The sequence below is a fragment of the Bubalus kerabau genome, chromosome 3 (assembly GCF_029407905.1).
Source record: "Bubalus kerabau isolate K-KA32 ecotype Philippines breed swamp buffalo chromosome 3, PCC_UOA_SB_1v2, whole genome shotgun sequence".
In the NCBI taxonomy this organism is placed as follows: Eukaryota; Metazoa; Chordata; class Mammalia; order Artiodactyla; family Bovidae; genus Bubalus; species Bubalus kerabau.
Genome location: NC_073626.1, coordinates 143,355,576 through 143,380,182, shown reverse-complemented (window position 1 = coordinate 143,380,182; position 24,607 = coordinate 143,355,576). Strand labels below are relative to the sequence as shown.

General features: G+C 42.8%; 1 protein-coding gene across 1 annotated transcript in view; it reads right to left on the bottom strand.

The window, feature by feature from the left end:
- Nucleotides 1-24,607, bottom strand: part of LOC129646619 (aldehyde oxidase 2) — a 77,559-nt gene that overhangs the window by 20,436 nt on the left and 32,516 nt on the right. The window contains exons 16-28 of the mRNA XM_055573059.1: nucleotides 24,050-24,137; nucleotides 22,763-22,932; nucleotides 22,069-22,183; nucleotides 20,034-20,156; nucleotides 17,016-17,112; nucleotides 16,447-16,571; nucleotides 15,579-15,712; nucleotides 13,582-13,669; nucleotides 10,774-10,860; nucleotides 10,391-10,587; nucleotides 7,863-8,085; nucleotides 4,287-4,382; nucleotides 1,345-1,473 (exon numbers count right to left, since the gene is read on the bottom strand). Of these exons, the coding sequence (XP_055429034.1) occupies nucleotides 1,345-1,473; nucleotides 4,287-4,382; nucleotides 7,863-8,085; nucleotides 10,391-10,587; nucleotides 10,774-10,860; nucleotides 13,582-13,669; nucleotides 15,579-15,712; nucleotides 16,447-16,571; nucleotides 17,016-17,112; nucleotides 20,034-20,156; nucleotides 22,069-22,183; nucleotides 22,763-22,932; nucleotides 24,050-24,137 (1,672 nt within the window). The remainder of the gene's footprint in view (nucleotides 1-1,344; nucleotides 1,474-4,286; nucleotides 4,383-7,862; nucleotides 8,086-10,390; nucleotides 10,588-10,773; nucleotides 10,861-13,581; nucleotides 13,670-15,578; nucleotides 15,713-16,446; nucleotides 16,572-17,015; nucleotides 17,113-20,033; nucleotides 20,157-22,068; nucleotides 22,184-22,762; nucleotides 22,933-24,049; nucleotides 24,138-24,607) is intronic.

Here is a 24,607-nt window from a genome sequence, read left to right as displayed (position 1 = left end):
ATTTTCATTCAAATTTGTGCTTTTCAGTCTATAACAATGATATGTCAGTATCCCTCTGGGCCTGAAATACTGTTCAACTCTCTGTCCTTTTATCCCTCTGTCTGTTCATCCATCCACCATCAAACTACTTCAGTTAAGGCATTGGCTTTGAGTGTGAAGTGAGAAAATAAATTTGTTTTTGTAATAAGCTAGATCGACAAAGTTTCTGATTCTTGATACAGAAACCTAAAACCCTAGAAGACAGACTAATGCATGGTTTGGGCTGACACCCACCATACACACTGAGCAGTTCTTGCTTTGTGTTTGATTCTACCTAAAACTGGATCTCATGAATTTGAGGTTTCCCAACTTGTTCTGAGCAAAATGAGTCTATTTTTTGAGTCTTTGGAGATGTCTCCACAATGATAAGATGGATTTGAAAGTGGTCTCTTTTGGTAGCATAATTGCAGTGTCCTGGGAGTAAGAACATATGTCTCCCCTCAATGTCCCAGGGGAAAAAGTGGACAGTTTATAACAGAAACATGAAAAATAGATATTACTTCAAAAATATATGCAGTAAGATCTTTGAATTAAGAAATATGAAGTCATCATTCTATTCTGAATTAGTGAAGATTTATCTTTTTATACATCATTTAGAAAAATAAGTACAAAGAAAAAGGAAGTACTGAGGTAGAATTCTTACTGATGTAGAAACTTTAATTGCAGCATGTCTACCTGGCTGGGCTTCTGCTTGCCTACCTGCCTGTAAGAACTTGCTTACAGGAAACTTGCACAGGTCTGCATTATGCAGTACCCAGATTTCTTCTTTCTGTATCTCCCAGGGACAAAGACTGTTTGCCAACATCTGCTCCTCCATAGAGCTGGGCCTATGGTTTCCCACTGCTCTAAGCTTCCCCAGGCTCCCTTGTTGTTGGACATTGCCTGAGGCTGTTCTGCTAATGCATGCTGAGGGGAAGTGACTTGTATTCCTCCCAGGTCTTCCCCCATGCTCTTTCCCTTCTCTGGCTCACTTGAGTGATGACCCTCTGGGCAATCTTGAAAGCCACATGTTGAAGATGGAGGAACTGCCATCAATCTGGGTGCTCAAATGACCAAATATTCCTTCTGCAGTATTATACGCACACAAAAAAAGAACTTTTGTTGTGTTGGAGTCATTATATTCTGGGTCTATTTGTCACCTCAGTTTGGGTCCAACTAACACACTCTCCGGGCATTTTGGTGATCCCAAGCCTACATTCTGTGACACAGATGACTTCTCTGAAGCCAACCACTGTGCCTGTATCCAGTTACGAAAACCAGAGATGTGGAGAAAGCACCCAGGGAAAGACAGACAGGAGGAAGCACCTGCACGGCTTTGCCATTGACATCTGCTCCGACGGATGCTGCTGTAGCGATTGTATTAGGCACCGTGGCGGTACTTGTTTCACAGATGTGCAAGTGAGACATGGGTATTTTTAATTCACGGCTGGCCACCTATAAGAAAAAGAAATAATTTCAAACCTGGTAAGAACTTCTTTGAAGACTTGAGTCATTCGTTTTCTTAGTTAAAATTTTATTTTTATTACATCCACAATATCCTCTAAAGCCTAAAATAATGCATCTTATAACAATTAAAGCCACTTTTTAGTAAGACCTCATGCTAATTTTTGAAGCGTTTTCTTGGTAATATTCCACAGCAGTTCTTCAATTCAAATTTCGTGTACTTAGGATATTAAGGATTTCCTATTTTCTAAATTTTGCATGTGTAGAGAATAGACCAAATTGAGATTATTCAGATTAACTTGGTGACAGTGGCAGGAAGAGAGATAGAAATTAAATTGATTGATTCAGAGTTTGGTCTTAAGTCTGTTGGTACCAGTATCAGATGAACTTGGAAGGACTGTGAGGGCCTGTCTCACCCTAGTTCCCACCTTCAGTTCAGTGCTTTTAAAAAATATGTATTATTTAGTTGTGGCACATCAGACCTTTGGTTGCAGCATGCAAACTCTTAGTCACAGCATGTATGGAGTCTTAGCCACTGGACCACCGGGGAAGTGCCCCCAGTTTAACTTTAGCTTCCTCCTTCTTTTCTTCTGGGGCTCCCCAGGTGGTGCAGGGGTGAAGAATTCATCTGCTAATGTAGGAGATGCAAAAGACTCCGGTTCAATTCTTGGATTGGGAAGATCCTCTGGAGGAGGAAATGGCAACCCACTCCAGTATTCTTGCCTGGGAAATCCCATGGACAGAGGAGCCTGGGGGGCTACAGTCCATGGGGTCTCAAAAGAGTCAGACAAGACTGAGCTCATATGTCATGTCACTCTTTTCTTCTATTTGTTTCCACTTGATTATACTCCTCTAGTGTGTGCCGTTCACTTTTCCTTTTCTGTTATTTTCATTCCAGTTTCTCTAGCGGACACATATGGCAATGAAGATGTTTAATCAAGAAGAAATGAGAAAGAAAGCGAGGTAAGGAAGAAAAAAACATTATTTGGGCTGATATTATTTCTTAGTTTTTGCAAAAACGCCTTTTCTAGATGTCTGCAGGTATGAACCTATTCATATTTGCTAATTTTCAAACTAATATTATTCAGTGACTGAATTTTTCCAGAAAGATGCAAAATGAGGAAAAAAAAAGACAATTCGATTAATTCTTGGTGATGAAAATCCAAAAGGAATTTATTGGTTCACACACTTGGGAAGGATGGAGGAGTTAGCGTCATGTATATCTGTGTCTAGGGGCTTTGTGGTCTCATTCAGTTCCTCTCACAGTCTTTCACAGTCTTTCTATGATAATGCCCATGTTATTTCCAAGTTTCATCTTTGGCACAGAATTGCCCCTGACAACTCCTGGCCTATAGCACAGTGGCTAAACAACCAAAAGGAAAAATAGTTCCTTTCTCCTGGCATCTACACAGCACCCCAGGAAAGGAGGCTGATTAGATTTGCTTGGCCATGTCTTTTTCCCAGACTGATCTCTGCAGCCAGCAGGGTTCAGGAACCATGCCTGGCCAGACCAGGGGCCTGTGTCTATATCTGTGGCAGGTGTTGAGGCAAGGAGGGGGATGAGGTTAAAAGGTACCAGAATTGAGGTGTCCTTCAAAACTACATAGAGTGTGGGAGAGGTATTCCAAAGGAGCTGAGGGACTGAATGTTCAAAAGTTGCAGATGTGCACTATAACAATCTAGTAAATTATACATAAATCCCTATTAGCTCAGCTGGTAAAGCATCCGCCTGCAATGCACAAGACCCTGATTTGATCCCTAGGTTAGAAAGATCCCCTGGAAAAAGGATAGGCTACCAACTCTAGTATTCTTGGGCTTCCCTGGTGACTCAGACAGTAAAGAATCTGCCTGCAATGCAGGACACCTGGGTTCTGAGTTCGATCCTTGAATAGGAAAGATCCTCTGGAGAAGGGAATAGCTACCCACTCCAGTATTCTTGCCTAGAAAATTCCCATGGACAGAGGAGCCTGGCATGCCACAGTCCATGGGATCGTGAAGAGTCTAAGACATGACTGACTGACTTTCAGTTTCACAGTTAAATTTATTCAATTTAAAGGATTATTTTTTCTTTCTTTTGGGGCTATGCCTTCCCACTTTGTATATATGTGTGTGTGTTAAAATATCTTTTAAAAATTATAGGATGATGACAGTTGATGAACTATTTGTCCCTGATGGTCAAAACAATATATTAGTCACCCAACATTATTGTCCAGACTTTAAAAATTATACATACTGGTCTCAAAATAGAAAAGTTGAGAAACCTCCCACTCTGGATAAACCTGCATGTGTACCCACAACAGTGCTCTGTCAATTCAGTTCAGTCGCTCAGTCGTGTCTGACTCTTTGCGACCCCATGGACTGCAGCACGCCAGGCCTCCCTGTCCATCACCAACTCCTGGAGCTTGCTCAAACTCATGTCCATCGAGTCGGTGATGCCATCCAACCATCTCATCCTCTGTCGTCCCCTTCTCCTCCTGCCATCAATCTTTCCCAGCATCAGGGTCTTTTCCAAGGAGTCAGTTCTTCGCATCAGGTGGCCAAAGTATTGAGTGCTCTGCAGGCCCACCAATGGTGTTTTCACTAAGAACCACCTCTGTCCATAAACCTTGGCCAAGCTCCAGGAATGTTTGCACATGTGTGGATTTCTACCACCTCTGCCATTCTAGCTGGTATGTAAGAAGTTTTTCAACTTAATAGTCAAGATCTTAGGGTGCACATACAGGGGGTTGTCATTAACTCTAAAATTAGTGCCAAACATCAGTCATGTCAACAGTGTATAGAGAGATGAATTTTATTTCCCTCACCTGTAGCATTTTGGTGTGAATACCTTGTCCCAGTTCGTTGCCTCCATGTGTGACCAATACAGACCCGTCAGTGTAAATATGAACCAGCGCAGCTGCCTAGAGAAACAACACAGAAGGTACAACTTAGTGCAAGTCAGCGTTTAGGGAGGTTCAGTGTCAGAACTGAGGTGGTGAAACGCCAAGTTCATGGAGTGGCGAGGGTCGGAGAGAGAGCTTTCCTGGTAGGACACTGAAGTGCTAAAGTCGCCCATAAAGAACATTCCTACTGAGCCTGGTTTCAGTGGGAGCCTCTTTGGATACCTTGGGAGTTGTGAGTATTGGTTCCAACTATTTGAAAGCCTCTTCTCCACTTTGATTCTCTGGCTGACCACTCAGCCAGCTTCTGAAACATTGCAGGTTGCACAGGTTACATGCCAACCTGTGCTCAGCTCAGTGTATAGAGATGAATAAGATGTGGTTCTTCCTCAAGTAGCTCACAGTGTAGTGGGAGGACAGGCTGGAGAGTGAGTCATTGTGAGCAATGTTCTGTGAGATAATGGACATGGCAGAGGGGCCTTGGGAAAAGATCCAGATGATTCTGTGGAGCCTGGGAACATGCTGTGCTCATACTCAGTCACTCAGTTGTGACCCTATGGACTGTAGCCTGCTGGCTCCTCTGTCCATGGGGTTCTCCAGGCAAGAATACTGGAGTGAGTTGCTATGTCCTCTTCCAGAGCCTCTTCCCCACCCAAGGATCTAACCTGCATCTTCTGTGGCTTCTGCATTGACAGGCAGATTCCTTACCACTAAGCCCGGGAAGGGTGCCCCTAAATGACCACTGAATGGAATCAGAGGGAAGAGGGGTTCACCACTGGGTAAGGTGGGCAAAAGCTCCCCACTGTGTGTCAGGGAAAACTGGCTCCTGACTACAATATGAGGACCTTTGGGATTTGGTCTCTAGAACTTTCCCAGATTCAGCTCTGTCTTTTCCCTCCTTGTTTCCAAGCCTGACAACTGCTCCTTGCTGACCTGTGCTCTTGCTGATGTGGTTCTCTCTTCCTGGCCTCTTCCCTGGCCTTCAGACCTCCAGCCTGTTCTGTGAAAATGTCCCTGAACCCTTCTTATTCCCCCTGGGAAGGATCAGTCATCCCTCCTTGGCACTTCCTCTTATGGGGGTGCACTGGGTTGAATAGTGTCCCTGCCTATACCCCAAATTCATGTCCACCTGGAACCTCAGAATGTAACCTTGTTTGGAAACAGAGTCTGTAAAGGTGTAATTAGTCAAGATGAGGTCATACTGGATTAGAAAATGAAAAAAAACGTGAAAGTGTTAGTCACTCAGTTGTGTCCAACTCTTTGCAACTCCATGGACTGTAGCCTGCCAGGCCCCTCTGTCCATGGAATTCTCCAGGCAAGAATACTGGAGTGGGTAGCCATTCCCTTCTCCAGGGGATCTTCCCCACCCAGGGATTGAAACTGAGCCTCCCACATTGCAGGCAGATTCTTTACTGTCTGAGCCACTACAGACACCCATTCTGGATGATGGTGGACCCTACATTCATTGAATAGTGTCCTCATAAGAAGGTCACGTGAAGATGGAGGCAGAGACTGGAGTTCTGCAGCCACAAGCCAAGAAACTCCAGGAACCCCCAGAAGCTGGAGGAGGCAAGAAAGGAGTCTTCCCTGGAGCCTTCAGAAGGCCTTGCTGACACCTGGAGTTTGCAGTTCTAGCCCCTAGAACTGAGAGAACAAACGTGTCATTTTAAGCCACCAAGCTCATGGTGCTTTGTTACAGCAGCCATGGGAAATGAACACTAGCATGACAGGCTCTTCTCTGAGTGTCTCTCAGATGAGGGGGCCCTGGTCTGGCTCATCTCCGAGTGCTGTAGAGAACTCTGAGCAGGTCTGAATCACAGACACTAAATGTGTATTTGTTAACCTGGACGAATGGAAATGTGGCATTTTCCTTTCCAGGAGGAGGAGGAATTGGGACTTTAATCTGTTCATGTCTGGAGATGCCCAGAGGCCCAGGGTGGCTTGGAGCAGCTCCAGAGCATGGAGGCTTGTGGGTGCTAATAATAGTACTTATTCACTGTGGGCCCATTGACTCTGAGGACAGTGCTGCTCATACCTAATTGAGAGAGTGAGTGTTTCAGCTTTGTGAGTCATCAGCTGACCTGGAATAACACACTTCAACTCCCAAGCAGATGATTCTCGGGTGCCTCAATTTAGAACTCTGTGGGGAAGCTGGAGGCCTTTCAGATGGAGACAGTCAGTGCTTGATTGAAAGCTGTTTTTTTTTGTAGCAAGATGAGAAATTTGCTCCCAAGGATGATGGTAGAGAGTAGGATATGGGGGCCATACAAGTGAGAGGAGATGTAGTATAATAAAAAATAAATATGAAGCACAAGGATATATTATACAATATGGGGAATATAGCCAATATTTTATAGTGACTATAAATGGAGTGTAACTTTTCATATTGTGAATCATTATACTGTATACCCGTTAAGTATTGTGCAGCAACTATACTTCAAAAAAAAAAAAATCCCCCTCTCCCCAAAACTGTAGTCTTTGGCCCTGGTTCTTGGTACAGAACTCTTAAAACCCTTGGAATTTATTGTCTTCTATATGCTCATGGGATGGTTCATGGAGGGAATCTAAATAATTTCAAAATGGGTGCTCATTACTACAAAAATCAACCACACACAGTCAGAGGGTGCCGTCTCTCAGCCTTGTCTCCCAGTCTCCAGGGAGGGGAGAGCAACTGGAGATTGAGTTCAACCACCAATGGTCAATAATGTAATCAACCATACCTATGTAATGAATCCATTACCCTTCCTTGTCAAATGTCAGGGCTCTGGGAGCTTCTGGGTTGGTGAACACATCCACAAGCTGGAGGGGGCACGCCTGGACAAAGAGAGTATGTTCGCTTGGCCCTTCATCTTTGGGGTTTGTGCTAGCTCTGGGTAGTTAGTGCCAGAACTGAATTGCTGGACACCCAGTTGGTATCAGGGAATTGATGGAGAAAAGACAACACTTGGTGTCAGAGAGAAAAACCATACTGGCAGCTATCTAGGATCGTTTATGCTCCATTGATTGATACAGTCCAGACTTGTAGATGTAACAGTTAGCCTCCTCCTGCCTCTTTGGACCTTGTGGGCTCCTGTACCCCTTTTAAAAAGTACAAATTTATTTTTTGGCTGCTGGGCATATGGTATCTTAGTTCCCCCACTGAGGATCAAACCTGGACCCCCTGCATTGGAAGCACAGAGTCTTAACCACCAGATTACAGGAATCACTTAACCACAGCAAGTTCCTACTCTTGTTTCCTATTTGAATAGTGGGGGTTCAGTGGGGCCACTGCCCCATCTCGGCAGTTTTGCTGCTGTGGCTCTCATGCTTGCGGATGCTGTTTTCTGCCATTGAGGTGTTTTTCTACTGCACTGTGTTGAAAGTGCTTGCAGGTGGGGGACTGCTCACTTCTCCCAGGTGCTGGGGGAGGGGCTCAGTGACCCAGGGAAATGTAACGCTTTCCCCAAGTCAGAGCCAAGTGTGTCCAACAGGAGGGTTACCACCCACACATACAAGCTTCACCTGATGATAGCTTGTTGCACCAAAGCCGACTGAAAATTTCATGGGAATCACCGCAATGCCTCTTTTCTTCCAGTAATTCTTCTTATTGAACTCTTCCACTTGCTTTCTTCTGTTGTGAAAGGAAGATGTGTCCAGACATTCGTTCCAACATCTTATCAGGCTCTCAGGGTTGAACGCTTGTTTGTAGATGGTTTTATCAACTGTTCGGTACATGTTTTTCTCCCTAATCTGAAGTGAGTGAGAAATGGAATCACTAGTTATAAGACATTGTGAAATAGAGATTTGAAAAGCGTCCCCACTAAAGCATACACTTCAGTGGAGGGGAGAAGACAGGGTTTTTGTTTCTTTTTCTTTGATCTCAGTGTTTGTTTTTATAGAAATAATGAAGCATGATTTCTTTTCTTCAAGGCACCATCAGGGTTTCTGCCTCCTTAAAGTGGAGAGTAGAGGTAATGACTGATCTGTGAAGGGCAGTGGGATGAAGGGACTGGAGGAGGAAGAGTATCCTTTTTTTTCCTACATGGTTCAAAGGGTGGAGCTGAGTTAGTAGACAGTATGTTAAAGCAAGGATTTATTGTCATAACGAAGACTTGTTTTGCTAGAGAGGGAGAGCAGTGCACGTACTGACAAATAGCAGATCTTCTCTAAGCCTTCCAATTGCCTTTGGAATGTGTGGTCAAATCTTTAAAAAATGTATTTAAATATGGGTGTGTCATGTCTTGGAAACTTGCAACATCTGACAAAGAAGCAGGGGAGCCCACTGAGATATGCTCAGGGTTTTTCATCATCCCCAATCACTCTAATAATAAAAGAGTTACGATTAATAGCAGTTACACTGGAATACTACTGGTTTATAGAAACAAATTGGAGAAGGCAATGGCACCCCACTCCAGTACTCTTGCCTGGAAAATCCCATGGACAGAGCCCACACTGGTGGGCTGCAGTCCATGGGGTCGCTAGGAGTCGGACACGACTGAGCGACTTCACTTTCACTTTTCCCTTTCATGCATTGGAGAAGGAAATGGCAACCCACTTCAGTGTTCTTGCCTGGAGAATCCCAGGGACGGGGGAGCCTGGTGGGCCGTCATCTCTGGGGTCGCACAGAGTCGGACACGACTGAAGCGACTTAGCAGCAGCAGCATAGAAACAAATATTTTCATGAATGCTAACTCAATTAATTCTTGTGGGAGCTCTGTGAGGTCATATTGTCCTCATTTTGTAGATAAAGAAATGGAGCCACAATCACGCTGCCTCTCATTGTTCAAGTGTTCCACTGGCCCAGATGACCTCTCATTCTCTGTGCTATTATTCTTCAAGGCCACCCCAGTGTCATCTTCTCCAGGAAGTTCTGCTCCATACCCCTCCACCAAGCCAGTGTGACGTTTGTCTCCTTTGTATCCACAGATCACTTTATGTGACTTCTCTTGGGATAACCATCATCTCCCTTGTTCAATATTTAGGCATTCCCCTGTGCATAAGAAGTACCCCCAACAATTACAATTCACAGACCTGGTGGTCCTCCCTGTTGAGTTTAAAGACAAAGAGGTTCAAAGCCATGGAGAGCCTTGCTGCAGCAGAGGGTCTCTATTTGGGGGATACAGGGGATAGAAGTGGAAAAAGTAGGCTGGGATTTGCTTGGAATGAGTGAAGAGTTGGAAAAGTATTATCAACAATTATCTCACTTGTCAGTGGCTGCCTCTCTTTGGTCTGGCATATTGTACATATTATGAACACTTTAGGATCTTGTACAAAATAGTATTTTTGGAGGGCATTCTTTTGGCAGTATCTCTCAAAAGTTTTCAAGTGCACCAGCAATTCCACTTCTCTAAGTTTATTGTGCAGATATACACAACAAGGCAAAGATATAACCTTGGTACATTTGTACCAGTACCAATTAAATAGCAAAAACTGGTTAACAAACTGAATATGTACCAATAGTGCAGTGTCTAAATAAATTTAGATACAAATTAGTACTATTCAGTCATGAAAAGGAATGAAGTAGTTCATTCTACTAGCATGGGAAGATGGCCAGGCATACTGTCAAGTAGAAAAGGTAGGGGGCAGAATTCTGTGTTTATTATAGTCTCATTTTGAAAATAAGCATATAAGTGCAGTTATCCATCATATGTTAATGTTTATGTATGTAGAAATACAGATGGGTGGGTAAACAGAGAAAGAGCTAGAACAATAAACACAGAACTGTTAACAATGGTCACCCTCAACCAATAGGGATGGGGATAAAAAAGAAGGATGTTTACTTTTCACTTTAATAACTTCAGGATGGTTTGAATTTTAAAAAGAGTAATTCCTTTTGTACAAATTAAAACAAGAAAGGAAGAAAACAAATTGTTGCAAAAAGAGGAAGTCCAATGTGTGGAGGTGAACTCTTTTAGATAGCCCTTAATTTATCTTGAGTTCTGAGCCAGGCAGGCCTAATTTGTGTGGCTCTTCCAGGGTATTTCCTTGGGTAGCTGGTTTCCTAACTCATCTGATTCTTCAATAGCCTTGGTTATGACTTCGATTTCTACCTTACCTTTTCTGGTGGAAGGCCACATTTGGCTGCCACAGCTGTGATGCATGATTCTGTTACCAGGGTTCCTTGGGGGAAGCCAAACCCTCGAAAGGCCGTGTTGGATGGTAAATTTGTCAGGCATGCACGGCCCCGGAACCTGAGGTTGCAGATTTTATATGCATTTTCCAGCTTCAGGATAAGAAATTCTGTTACCTAAAGTAAAAGGAGATATTTACATATACCGGACAACATTTTTTCCTTTTCTCTAAAAGTCAGTTACAGTGTTGAACTGCTTGTGGAACGAGGTAAGTATTTGAAGAAACTGCTCCACAAAGACTCATACAGAAATTCTGCATACTGTTCACAAACCAGGACGGTCCTGGTTTCTGATATACGTACCAGCTCTGAGTCATCCAACGTGCACCCTCCGTTAATGAAGCACTCGATGTCTAGAGCTTTGATTCGCCCGTTGTTCATGAATCCCACCTGTCACCAAATGATGGACATTTTACAATATGTTTGGAATTTAATGCTAAGTTTGCTCCTCCATGGGCAGGACTGAAGACAGGCCACTCCCATTTGCTCTGTGGTGGACTACGTCTGGATAGTCTCTCGTTTTTCAGTGCTTGGCAGACAAAAGACCTCCTCTGACCTGAATTTTGCTGAGCCCTTTTCTTTCACCGTGTAATTTTCTGGTTTCACAGTCAGTATGGAATTCTAAAATCCTTGCTTGTCTCCCAGCATTTAATTGCTACCCCCTTCTTCCTTGTTCTTGGAAGATTCTCTTCACTTTTTACTGATTTTCCTTCTAATTTAGTCTTTGGTTTTCCGCCTTGTGGAAAAGTCTCTGGGATTCCAGAGTGTGTCAGAAGGAATAGAAGTGTCTCTTGTTATGAGAAAGCCTTGGAGATTGGGGAATGGACACAGGAGTGACTGCCCTCATCTTACTGAGCTAGTGAAGCAGTTTGTCACTCTGGAAAGATGGCATGAATGTGAGTTGCTGTTACTACCAGGACTCACTGAGTGCACCTCATATTTTTCTGAAGTTGCCACTCCCTTCCTCCCACCTAGACCATTTTGTTTGCACAGCCCAGAATGAAAAGAAAAATTACCACTTCCTAGTGTAGTTCCACCAAGAAAGAATTGGCCGTGGTTTCTTTGCCTTTTTGAAAACAGGGATAAATACATCGATGGAACCATTTACCTATATGGGGCCACTTACATATTCATACTATAAGGGAAATTTTGGATAACAAATCAGAGAAGTTAGGAAATGGAGCAAAATGTACAAGTTCAGAATTTATGGTAATTTTGACAAATGCTAGGCTGAAGTTTTCATGAAGGAAGGCTTGCTAAGCAAAGTAGTACCATAAGTGAGGGAGCAGAGGGATTCTTAAACTGTTCAGTATAAACTTTGCAAGGATTTTGGAAGGGCCTATGCACACATAATCATCTATTATGCTAGTCTATGAATAATTCCAAATAACCAAGCAAAACTTTGAGGATACATACACATACACATTATAATATTGGAAGTAAAATTATATTTAAAAATAAAACTTTTTTCCAAAAAGTCTGTTTTTAAAATTATATTTTATATTACTATAATTACCAAAATATTTATAGTCTAGAACCCTCTTAATAAGTACTAGTACTAAAACAGTCTCATAACTATGGTATAATTGAAGCCTGATTTATAATCCAGCCCAAACCATAGAACTCAACAGCTACCATAACACCAACTCCCACAATCCCAGAGGGTGCCTTCACATTGCTCTTGGGCCTAGAGGATAATAAGACTTGTGAGTATTCATTTATTTTTTATTTGAAGGTGAAAAAAAAGGTTTAATGGCCAACTATGGTGTTTTCCTCTCTAATTATAAAAATTACTAATATCAGTGGAAGAAATAAAATTGTGCTGTGCTATGGAAAGCTGTGGTTTAGTTACAGGGAATAGAATAATTTAGTAATCTAAAGCAACAACAGAATCAGACAGAAAAATCTAGCTATGTGTATGCTGTGTGTGCTAAGTTGCTTCAGTTGTGTCTGACTCTTCGTGAAACTACAGACTATAGCCTATAGCCTGCCAGACTCCTCTGTTCACAGGATTCTCCAGGCAAGAATACTGGAATGGTTTGCCATGCTCGCTTCCAGGGGATCTTCCTGACCCAGGAATTGAACCCATGTCTCCTGTGTCTCCCCTGGAGAAGGCAATGGCAACCCACTCCAGTACTCTTGCCTGGAAAATCCCATGGATGGAGGAGCCTGGTGGGCTGCAGTCCATGGGGTTGCTAAGAGTCAGACACGACCGAACAACTTCACTTTCACTTTTCACTTTCATGCATCGGAGGAGGAAATGGCAACCCACTCCAGTGTTCTTGCCTGGAGAATCCCAGGGACGGCAGGGCCTGGTGGGCTGCCGTCTATGGGGTCGCACAGAGTTGGACACGAGTGAAGCGACTTTGCAGCAGCAGCTCCTGTGTCTCCTGCAATGGCAGGTGGGTTCTTTACCACTAGCACCATCTGGGAAGCCCATGTGTATGCCATAAGCAATTCCCAAATAAAGCATGTTTGATATGGGAACAATTACATTAGATCTGTCGTAACAACTCAGCCACAAATTTGAAGTATTGTTGTCAACAAAAACCCAGCAATTATTTATCATAGTGTTTGTGCTATAGTTGCACAAAAATACAAAGGATGTAATTTGAGACAATTTTAAATTATTTCACTAGTTAGTGGATTCTTTTCCTATTTGAAAAGAGCTTTTTGTGACACTCATAACCATTTTTGGTGGGAACACTTGTAAAAAATGATTTTGCAGTTAAATTGGTCAAATCATTTCCAAACATCTGCATTGTGAAATAGTATTTTTATCATCAAGAAGCTTTGGTATAACAAATGTCTGAAGTTTTATTTATTTATTTATTTTTTGTCTTTGAGGAATCACTAACATAAATCCTGTTCCTTAAATAGTGTTTTTATCATTATTGGAAACTGTATTTTTTATCATTTAGCTTCTTCATAATTTTATAATAGATTTACTAAAAGCTCCTCACAAAATGTTATGAGTATTCAAATACACATTTTAATATTGTAGATGTTAAGATGATTGTTTTTAGAATTTGGCAAAATAAAAATAATAGGAAAGGGTAAAACCATTCAAATAAAATGAGGTACTTTAGTATTTTCCTCTTTAATACTTACTTTATATTTTCCAAATAATGGGTGTCTTCCCCCAGTTATTAACATATCATCTTCACGATCAAGAACAAGACGGATGGGGTGACCAGTTCTAAAGAAAACAAATTTTAGATTCGTCTTCCATCCCACCCATCCATTCATCCATCTACTCATCTACCATCCACCTACATATTTATCCATTCTCTCATTTACCTATATACCCTCCCATCTATCCACCCTCCCACTCATATGTACAAGCATTCATTTAACCATCCACCCATCACTTATATATTCACTGAGTGCATACGGTGTGCTAGGCACTGATATGAATTGATGTATGACCAAATCACTATTACCTCTATGTTCTAGAACTCAGTGTTTGGAGATCTAGCCAAAAAAGATTAATGTCACATGTCAGTTAACTTGTGTTCTTATGCTTCCAATGTGACGCTCACCCAGATCCATTCTTTTTGCGTATCCCTGCCACTAGTTACAAAGGAGAAAGAGTGTGAACAGGTAGATCAAACTTAACAACACAACTGGAAAAACAAGAAGCACACAGCCTAGGAAGTCTGGGTTAGAATCTTCATTTTCAGTCATAAATCCTACTGTGTTGGCTAATTTGGGCTCTTGGGTAGCTAGGAGGTTCAGGCTTTCTGTTTACCTTGGCAGAGGTTCCCAGATTTTGAAGTGCAGAAGAATCATCTGGAGTGCTGGTGGATTCTGCAGCATCTGGGCCTAAGTGCAGATTCCTGGGCCTTACCACTAGGATTCAGGTGGGAGTGGCTCTAGACTCTACATCTTTCTCAGTGATTCTGATGCAGGGGTCTTCAGGTACATGTTGAAAACCCACGATTCTACCAGAATTTCCTTTTTTCTTTAATGGTGAGGACCACCTGGAGCATCAGTGAAATGTAGTTTCCAGTCCATCCCCCGGTCATCCTGATTCACTGGGTCTGGGGTGGGGAGGCAGGACTTTCTATGAACTTGGGAGACTCTTATTATCAATAGGTTGGGAACACTGCTCTGGGAAGTACTTAATGCACAGCAGGTATTGTAACTTAAAGCACTGGTTCTCGTACTTGGATGCACAGTGGAATTACTGGGGAATTTTTAAAATAGACTGATGCCAGGGTCAATGAGGGGCAGCCTAGGTATTGGGATTTAAATGCTCCCTAGATGATTCTAACATACAGTCATGTTTGAGAAGCCTTAAATGCACAAAGCCTGGTGGGAATACAATGAATTAATTATTCCTTGCTGAGTCCTTGGTGGGTGTGAATAGAGTTTCATTATGAAAAAACTGGGGATGCGATTCAGATTCTGCCTTCTCCCCACCTGTCATTGCAAAATGAGGCACATGTCTGAGTGCTTTGGGACCTCTGAATTACATGGAAACTGTCAAGGGAAGCAGGACCTTTGAAATTTGCAGGACAGTTGGGGCTTTGACATAGTAACAAAACAAGACAAGACAGCCATAAAAATGAACAAGGAATAGAAAAGTCAGCACGTGAACAGCATGAACAGTGCAGGAGCAAGACTTCTGGCTGGGGTTAGACCAGGAGCTCTGTTTGAGGATGTCTTGTGTCCACTGAACATCCATTGAATGAGCATCCTCCCAGGAGCAGGGAGACTTTTATTTCTCACCCTGCTTTGTCTTCAGCTGGTGGTAGAAAGGAAAAGTGGGGGAGCAGCCTCTCCCTTGGCACTCCACTTGGGCAGGTGACTTGCCCCACCCCTAAATGGGTCATCTTCCATGAAGCTCAAGGATGGGGCAGTGTCAGCTCTGGAGGTGTTCAACTAATAGTACCACTTTTCCTTTATAGAGCAAATTAGCCTATTCAAACTTCTAAGTGCATTTGACTTTTCCAGTAACTTTAGGAGGGTGGATAAAAGAGACAAGAGGCTGAGGTGCCTAAGGATACTCAGCTGGTGATGACAGCAGCCCAGGTGACCCGCAGGCTGCCGATGCCCTCGGCTCTGTGCATTTCACGCCCTCCCGTGTCCCTAGGTGCACTTACTTGAGAGCGCCCACAGCTGCAATAGCCCCGAAGACAGCCGGTCTTTCTATCTTCCCGCCAAAACCTCCACCCACGCGCTTTACGTGACAGGTGATCCTGTTGATGGGGATGTTTAAAGTAGAGGACACTGTTTTCTGTAAAAGGTAGGTAATGGGAAAGTTTTACAAGGGTGAAGTGGTAAAGAAGGTTTTTGCTTCCTAAAACACAACAGCAAAATTCATCCACCCCTACTGTAAGTAAAAACAAAGAAAGAAACAGCTGAGACAGTCTGAATCTTTCAGAGTTCTACTGAGTTCATTAATGTTGCTAATCTCCATAAAACGAACTTTCCAGCAGAAAAGTGGTCTTTTCCAAAAGGGAAACTGTCAGAGTCCTGGATTCCTGTCAAAACCTGGATCCTAGCCAAATGCTTACACCTAAAGTCCCAGTAAGGTGAAAACCTGCAAACTCCTGACCATTTATTAAACAGTAAGAAATGTTTGCAACTAAAACCCGGAGCACTTTATGACTGGGGGAATGATACAGTGTTATAAAGTGCTGTGTTTACTCCAAAGGTTGCCTGTAGTGATTATTTTAGGGAAAAATCAAGTACAGAAATAATTGTGTCATCCAATCATTGTCACATTTAAGCATGAAGCCAATGAATGTTCACTTTAAATTGAAAATGGTTGTGGCTGTTCTTTCATCTACTTGACAAAACCAGAAAACATAAAAAATGGTTCCAGGGTCTTAATTGCTCTGCTGATGTGTAATACTTAGGTTCTAAGATTCTGCAGGTAAAATGGCAGCCGTTGTGAGGCTGTGGAGGCTGAAGGCCATGAGGGAATTGGGAAGTTGGGGAGGAGGTGGGAGAGATCCTGGACCTCACCTGCACGTGGGCTGGATCCTGTGTTGACACATAAATGTCCAGTTCTTTGTCCTCTGTCTTTGGAATAACAAGCACTCTCTGTGTTTCCATGTAAAAATGCTCCTGTCCTCCGACATGGACCTCTCCTGTTAAGGGCAAGTACAGGAAAGTGCCTGAAGGTGTGTGCTGGTTGGGGAATTCAAAAGCAAGTGAGACATGGACTGGCTGGCTGGATTTGTCCTGATTGAGAAACTAATGGATCAGGTGTTTTGTCCTGTGACAACTGAGGTCATCTGTTTCAGAGACTGCGGTTCTGGATAAGAAGTTGAAAATCTCTGCTTTTGTTCTTCATTCTGTCCTTGACTAATCAAAGTCTTAGGAATTTTCTATTTATTCTATTGCTCCCTACCTGCACCCCTCCGCAACCCCAAGCAACACATGCACAATTTGAAAGGAAACGAGAGAGGAGAACTTTGGTAAAATGCCACGACTTTAGGGGGTGGTCTTTCTGAAAGGAAATCACATGCTCTCCCATCTGTTTCAGAAGAGAATTGCACAAATATTCTAGAAAACAATCCTGAGTCACTCACCTTCAACAATTTGATCAACTTTTTCAAATGCCTCCTCGATGTTTCCTTGTTCAAGTTTTTTTTCAGGGCACAGGAATGAGTTGTGTTTTATGGCATCCTGAGTGACAGGAAGAAAAAAAAGCTAATTCTTTTTGTCGTTTTCTTCAACTCCGACAATCGCCATCTGCTAGGACACCTGAAAGGAGTCAGGCCAGCAAGGGAGTGTGTCCTGGAGTAGCAGACTCCCCGCAGAGCCGAGATGCCATAGGAAATGCTTCTCAGTTGCAGAGAAAACCAGCAAGGGTTAGAGAGACATTACGATTTGAGATCTGGGGATACTATGATGGCCCAGGATGATAACTACTCATTTCTCCATTTCAATGTGGATCTCCAGGGCACAGGTGATAGATCCAAATGCAGTAAGAGTGAGGCTCAGGGCCCTCTCCTTTTCCCAGCTTCATGAATAAAAATACTTGTGTCAGACTTCATGTTGAAGGGGAGGACTCAAGTCCTAATGCACCTCTGGGGCAAGAAAACCCAACAGAGATATGGTAGGCAGTTTGTTAATTTCTTTGTGTATTTGGCATATCTCATAAGGGCTTCCTAGCCCTTTATGCTAGGTTTTTTTTTGGCAACATTATGAACTGACTGACACATGAATACTGGAAGCCATCCTGTCCTGCTGTTCTGTGGGTTGATCTATAGCAGTTGATTCTTGCTTAACCTTTATTTCCTTTTTTAAAAAAATTTAATTTACATTATTCAACGTAAGCACAAATATGTCTATTTGTCAAGAGTATAGTGTTGAAGATCAACCCCCAACTAAAGAAACAAAATGCAAAGCAACTTCTCCCCCCTCCAGAAAACAGTTTTCCTCAAATTACTAACTTAATAACAGAATTTTCCAAATGTTAAGAAATCTAGGATTATTACCCTGTAATGATAACACCTAATAACCTTTAGATACAGGTGTTTTCCATATTTCACAAGGACACCTGACTTTTTTATTCTTACTCCCTAACGGTCTCAAGTCCGTGGCCTTTTTTGTTAATGCGAATAGTGAAAGCAGCTAGTATTTATTGAGTGCATGCTTTGTGTCAAACACTGTACAATAGACAGTGTATTTACATGTATTCTCACATGAATTCTATTATTCTCTCCACTTTCCAGATGAAGAAGCTGGGCTTAAGGAGGTTAAAATAACTTTCCCAAAGTCATGCTTCAAATAAGTGATGGAGGCAGTTTTCAAGCCTGGCTCAGTTTTCAGAAACATCTTGCCTAATAATAAATGCTTGATTTCTCAAAGCAGTAGAAAATGAAAAATATAGCTGAAGTTTTCATTTTTTTGCCATACCAAGGTCTCAGTATGTCAATCTAGTATGTGTGGAAGTATGTTTATTGTTATCTGTAAGTGTGTCCTAAGTTAGTATAATCTTATTATAATATATGCTATGTTTATATATATATAACTAGGTGCTAGCCACTGTTCTACGTGCTTTCTGCATATTAACTCATTTAGTCTTACAACCTGATGAGGCAGGTTTTATTACTGTTCTCTTCATTTTACAAAGGAGGAAACTATGGCACAGATGTGTTAAGAAACTTGTCCAAGGTCACATAGCTAAGAAGTGGTGCAGCCAAGATTCAAGCCTGGCAGTTTGAATCACAGTTCTAGAACCAGTGCTTTTAGACAGAACTCTATATTGCTTCTTATATATATAGTCATGTGAATGAATGAATGGATGAATGAGCATTGGTGTATATGACTGTTCTTTTGCCTACTTTTCTTCACAGAAGAACTCTTTTTACTGATGGTGGAGAGTCCTATTCTGAGGGAACCCTAGATCTCTAAGCGTTCTGAGCTCCAGGATATTTCATGAGGATATCCTTTGGGTGCCATTTCCCCCCTTGAGGAAATGGGATTGGAATTGATATTTCAAAAAACCTTTGTTAGCATCCTAGTACAACTCTAGAAAGGGGTGTGACCCAAGAACAATGGCCTGAACTTCTTGCAAACTTGACAAAATGGGAATTTGGAATAGAGTCGATTTAATTTAGAAAGAACTAGAAATATGACCTTTTTAACACTCTGAATATTGAGCAAGTTGTACCTTTTAGGCACATTTTTAAAATGTTCAAATGGTTCACTAGGGCCTTTGAAAAAATTTTATTTCTTTCACAAGCAAAAATTAAGTACTCTTTTTTTTTCTATTTAATTGATATGAACTTATCTTTCATTGAATTAGAGCACATAAACACCATAAATCTACATCTGATTTTTCTAATCTAAATTCATTATTTTTTGCTGGAAGTTGCATTTGTTTTCCACCATCTAGACCCAGAAGCGAGAATGGAAATTTCTATGGAATTCTATCATGAAAGTCCCACTGCTTTTGGGCTCCATTTTGAAAAGATTATTGCTCCCAATATCCACTCCCATCACTTTCCTCAAGTAATAGAACCCCCAGTTTCTAGTGAATACCTGGCCACCTAGAATAAAATGTATGTTTCCCAGACCCCCTTTCTAGGAGTGTTGGTGTGGTACATGACTAGGTTCTAACCAAGGAGATGTAGAAAGATTATGTGCAGCTTCTGGAAAGTGTCTTTAAGGGGAGGGGATATTCTCTTCATCATTGCCTCATTCTCTCTGCTGACTGAAGTGTAGACTCAAAGGTCAGTGTTCAGTAACTGTTGTGGACCAAAGTGTGATCTAGAGAATGGAAATGGCACAGGACAGAGCGACTATTAATAGATATAAGGAGCCCAGACCCTGACACTTAGAGTCACATATAAGTTTGAAACTGACCGTTTCTAGACTTTTTTGAATGTGCAGGACAAAGAAACTTCTATTTTTTTCCTGTTTCTTGGAACCAAAGCTAATTTTAATTCATGCAAGTAATGCCTTCCAGAAAAAGTTAATTTTTCCAGAGTAAACCAGTGATGAAAAAGTAGTAGAGCCCTGAATAAGTCTCACATTAAGAAGTTTACAAGGGACTTTTGATTCTACAACCTTATAGAGAGCCCAGGCACTCTGCTTACCTCGATGGTGAAGATTATGGGCTCCAGCTCTTCATAAGTTATCTTTATCTTTTCAATAGCACGTTTTGCCTGTACATCTGTTTCTGCAACCACAGCACAGATGATCTGGCCCACGCAGAGTACCTGCAAAAAGTATAGGCATGAAGCAGGGGGAAAATTCTGGGTAAAAGTACTATCAGTCCAAACTTACCGTGGCTGGTGCCTTAGTTACCATTATTGACCAATAATAGCCAGACTGGAGTCACATCATGTGCTTGGCTAAAAAAAAATTCTTTAAACTTTTAATTTAAAAGTTAATTTAAATCATACATATGGTTACATTAGCCATTTCACTCAATTGAATGTAAGCCCCAGAGTGGATATGAATTTGGCTGGGACCGGAATTTGCTATGTCCTCTGTTGAGGGTGATTCATTCATGTGTGATGCCTTCATGGAGTCATTTTAAAGATAAGGGGAGTATATTTTGTACACTTTGATTCCTGTGCCTCCCTCCACAGCCCCCAAACTGAAGCACTGACCCCCAATGGGACTGTATTTGTAGATAAGGCCTTCAAAGAGGTAATGAAGGTGAAATGAGGTCCTAAGGTTGGAGGTCTAATTCAGTGTGACTGGTGTTCTTATAAGAAGACATAGAGGGGAAAAAGGGAATTCCCTCATGGTCCAGGGAGATCACGCTTCCACTGCAGGGTCACAGGTTCCATCCCTGGTAGGGGAACTAAAATCCTGCATACCACGAGGCGTGGCCAAAAAAAAAAGAGATAGGAACACCAGGGAGGCTTATCCACAGAGAAAAGGCCGTCTCCTATGAGGACACAGGAGAAGGGAGCCATCTGCAAATTGGCAAGAGTGACCTCAGGAGAAACCTGCCAATACCTTGATCTTAGTCTTCTAGCCTCTAGAATTGTGAGAAAATACATTTTTGCTTTATAAGCTACACATTCTGTGGTATTTTGTTTTGGCAGCCTGAGAAGATAACATAGCTCCTAAGCAATAGCCAACTTCCTCATCTGGAGTTCAACCGAAAGAACAGTGGTTTGTTTCATGGCTGGAGGAGAAACAGCCTGAGAAATGACAATAGTAGCTAGCATCTACTGAGAGCCTTCACATGCCGAGCAAAGCTGTAAACACTTCACATGTATCAGCTCATTTAAATTGCGTAACAACACAATGAGTTGGGTTCCTCTGATTATTCCCATTTTACAGGTGATGATATTCTACAGGTATCAAGACACCATTTCACAGGTGATGATACAGAGTGGCAGAGCGAGACCATGAACCAAGATAGTTTGGCTCCAAAAGCAAGTGCCCAGTGAATGATGGTAGAATTGAATTAAAGGTCAGGAATGATATGAGCAACTTAATTAAAAATGGAATATGTGAAGGTCAGTGGGAGGTGGTAGGGAGAGAGTTGGTCCAGGAAGGAAGAGAGTTCAGTGTAAATAATGGAGAGTGGCTGTATATTGTATTCTCCTTTCTAGATTTTTTTCAAGGATTTTCCATCCTGATATACGCCAGTTCTTGCATTTATTCTTCAAATAACTGTAAACTGACTCAACAGTACACAGTGGGAAAAATGAGTATTTGTTGTTTTTCTGTAATAAATTTCCTTTTTGCAATGTTATTTCCTGATTCCAGAAGAGTAGGTCTATAAAGGCATTGAAAAGTGAAAGCGTGTCTGCTCAGTCGTGTCTGACTCTTTGTGACCAGGTCTATAGCCTGTAAGGCTCCTCTGTCCATGGGATTTTCCAGGCAAGAATACTGGAGTAGGTAGTCATTCCCTTCTCCAGGGGATCTTTCCAATCCAGAACCCAGGTCTCCCTCATTGCACGCAGATTCTTTACCCTTTGAGCCACCAGGGAAGCCCCACACAGAAGCATTAGAAGAGAGAGAGAAGCATTAGAGAGAAGCTGGAAGAACTGGCTTTCTGGCCCCTAGTGGCAGAGAGGGCTGGGAGGGGATGGAAAGCTGCCTGGAGGTGGTACCTTGGTGATCATCTGCGCCCAGTCACATGAGACAGCACGTTCTGTACCTCACCTCGTCTACGGCCAACAGTTTATCATCTTCAGTGCCATTGGTGCCTGGAATGTCCTTTGCTGTTATCACATCAACCACCCCAGGTATTTCAAGGGCCTCGGACAAATCAATTGATCTGAAAAAACAGATATATTTGAGAAGTAGAAATCAGCAAGCTTTGAGGGAGGCAGGGATAGAGCATGGATGAAAGTCAAAATATAGGACAACTGGACTATAGGCCCTGACCAATCAGAGCTGAGCTCCAGAGAGCAGGGTCCAGGAGCCTCCCTGCTGGGCCAGGGATAACATTGTAGTTGCTGGAAGGGGAGAGGAGGGGGGTGGCCATCGTGTCTGTGGCAAGGGGCATCCTAAGGAAGTTTAGGACAGTGGCCATTTACCATTCAGCAATAACCTAGTTCAGGGTTTTATCACCAGCAGCATATTAGCCCTACTCAGAGTTACTCCTCTGAGCCATGCCTGAGGCTGCAGCAGGGAGATGAAAGCAAGGGCCCATAATTGAGAGTTTTTTTTCTCCCTTTCTTGATGATCATTTCGAGTGACATTCCTTTCCTCGTCTTGGGGCTGGTGACCTTTTAAACATTCTTTCCATTAGGTTCTTTGGGTTTATGACATTTCAAAAGAACGGTCACATTGCTTCAGGGAATCCCCAAGTGTGCTTTAGAAAGAGTTTTTGGAAAGCTTTTCGTTTACTTACATGATTTTTGCATAGGCTCTGGTACTGGTCACTAAAGCCATGCAGAGTTCTTTATCCACCATGGGAATGTCATCACAAAACTCGGCCTCCCCGGTGGCGTGTTTGAGACCCGATAGGTGCATGACAGGGCGTCCGACTGGATCTTGGAGGGGCTGGTGAGAATCCACACTCTACAGAGAAAGACAAGAGCTTCCCTGGGAAACTTCCATCTTCAGAAGTGGCCTGGCCAATTGCCAACACTCCTGATTCAGGGCTGAGAAATCAGACGGTCACTCTCAGTCAACAAACACTGGAGTGGGTCAGATGAGCATGAGAGTTTAATGGTATAACTTGATTGGGGAGCTGTCATTTCAGCTCTGTGGCAATGCTTTAGATGGGGCCAATGTTTTAGCAAAATTGTGAAGTCAGTGAAGGGACACTCTGGCTTCTCCTTTTGGCATCTTCTTTTCCCGAGTGGTGGCCCATATCCCTGACTTCTGGAATTCAGGGGTCTCCCTGTCCTGCTTTCTTACCTTTTTAAGGATCAGCCTGTTTACACATAAAGCCATCATGATGATGAGGCTTGGAGTGATATAATTCCTGAGAGTGGGGCACCAAAATCTAAGCCAAAACCTGCTTATTGACAGGAGCAGGGCCTCTGGTGGGGGGGCTGGGGGGGGCCAATATCAATGGAGCCCATCCAGATCTGGTCTAAGCTGCCTTCTCTGCCCTTGTGAGTGGCAACAAAATATCCCTGGGAGTGTAATAAGTGGAGGAAGTGTTTATTCTGGAACTCTTCTACCGGAAGATGTGTGTGGAGTGAGTATGGAGATTGGGTGGTGGGAGGGCTTGTGCTCCAGTGGAAAATTATAGATACTTTCTCAATTGTTCTTCGAGAGAAGGGATTCAGTTGCTTGCAGGCTCTCATTTTGCTGACTGGAGGTTAAGCATTTGCAATCAGGGGCTGGAGACTGACCCTTGCTACTGTCCTGCTCTGTCCTTCCCCCACGCCCAGCCAAGCTACTCTTCAAATATTTGCCCAAAGAACGGCAGTTGGAAGAGACTTTCAGTTATTAGTTGGATGGTCAAGCTGCTTCAGATGACTTTGGCCTGAGGGCATCCAGCTTCAGTAGCTCGGGTCTGATCTTAGATCCAGGCTCTTCCTGCATAGGCCTGAAACAAAGGGCCAATGTCCTGGCAAAACTCAGAAAGTCAGAAGGGAAATGTGCAACTTTGAAGTGCTTGCTTGTTCACACAGCTATCACTGTCTCTTAGTTTCTCAGTTTCCATTAGATTAAACTCACTGACCTGGTACCTTTGGACTCCCTGGGGAACCGTGCCCGGGAAGTCTTCTAGAGCGCTCAGGAATCGGTCTGAAATTTCAGGATAACGGCGGCTGTTCTGAGAGATGATTCGAAACAATAAAGATAAGCTGATTAGTCTATGATTCAACTGGGCTTTGATTTCTGTGAAAAGGATTTGGCGAAGGTCACCGAGAAACCATGAGTTCAGGTAGCAGGGATGATGCAAATTCACAACTCTTCCCAGACTCTCACTTTGGCGAATGCTCCTTGCCCTCCCTCCCTTTCCACACTAGGAGGACCTGGACAGACTGGTTGAATCTGATCCTTGAGCCAAGCTAGCCCAAGGAGGGAGAGGCCCTCTGGCAGCAAGCTGGGCAGAGGCAGCAGGAGAATCAAGAAAACTGGGGGCTGGGAGAGCCATTCTAGAATGAGCTGGGGTGGTTCGCTGCCCACAAAAGAACTCAAATTTAATTATTTTCCTCAGCTTTTCTGGGAGAGCAGTAAGACTGGGAAGGCTCTTTGGGTGTCACTGAAACATATGTAGTGTCTTGATTCGGAAATT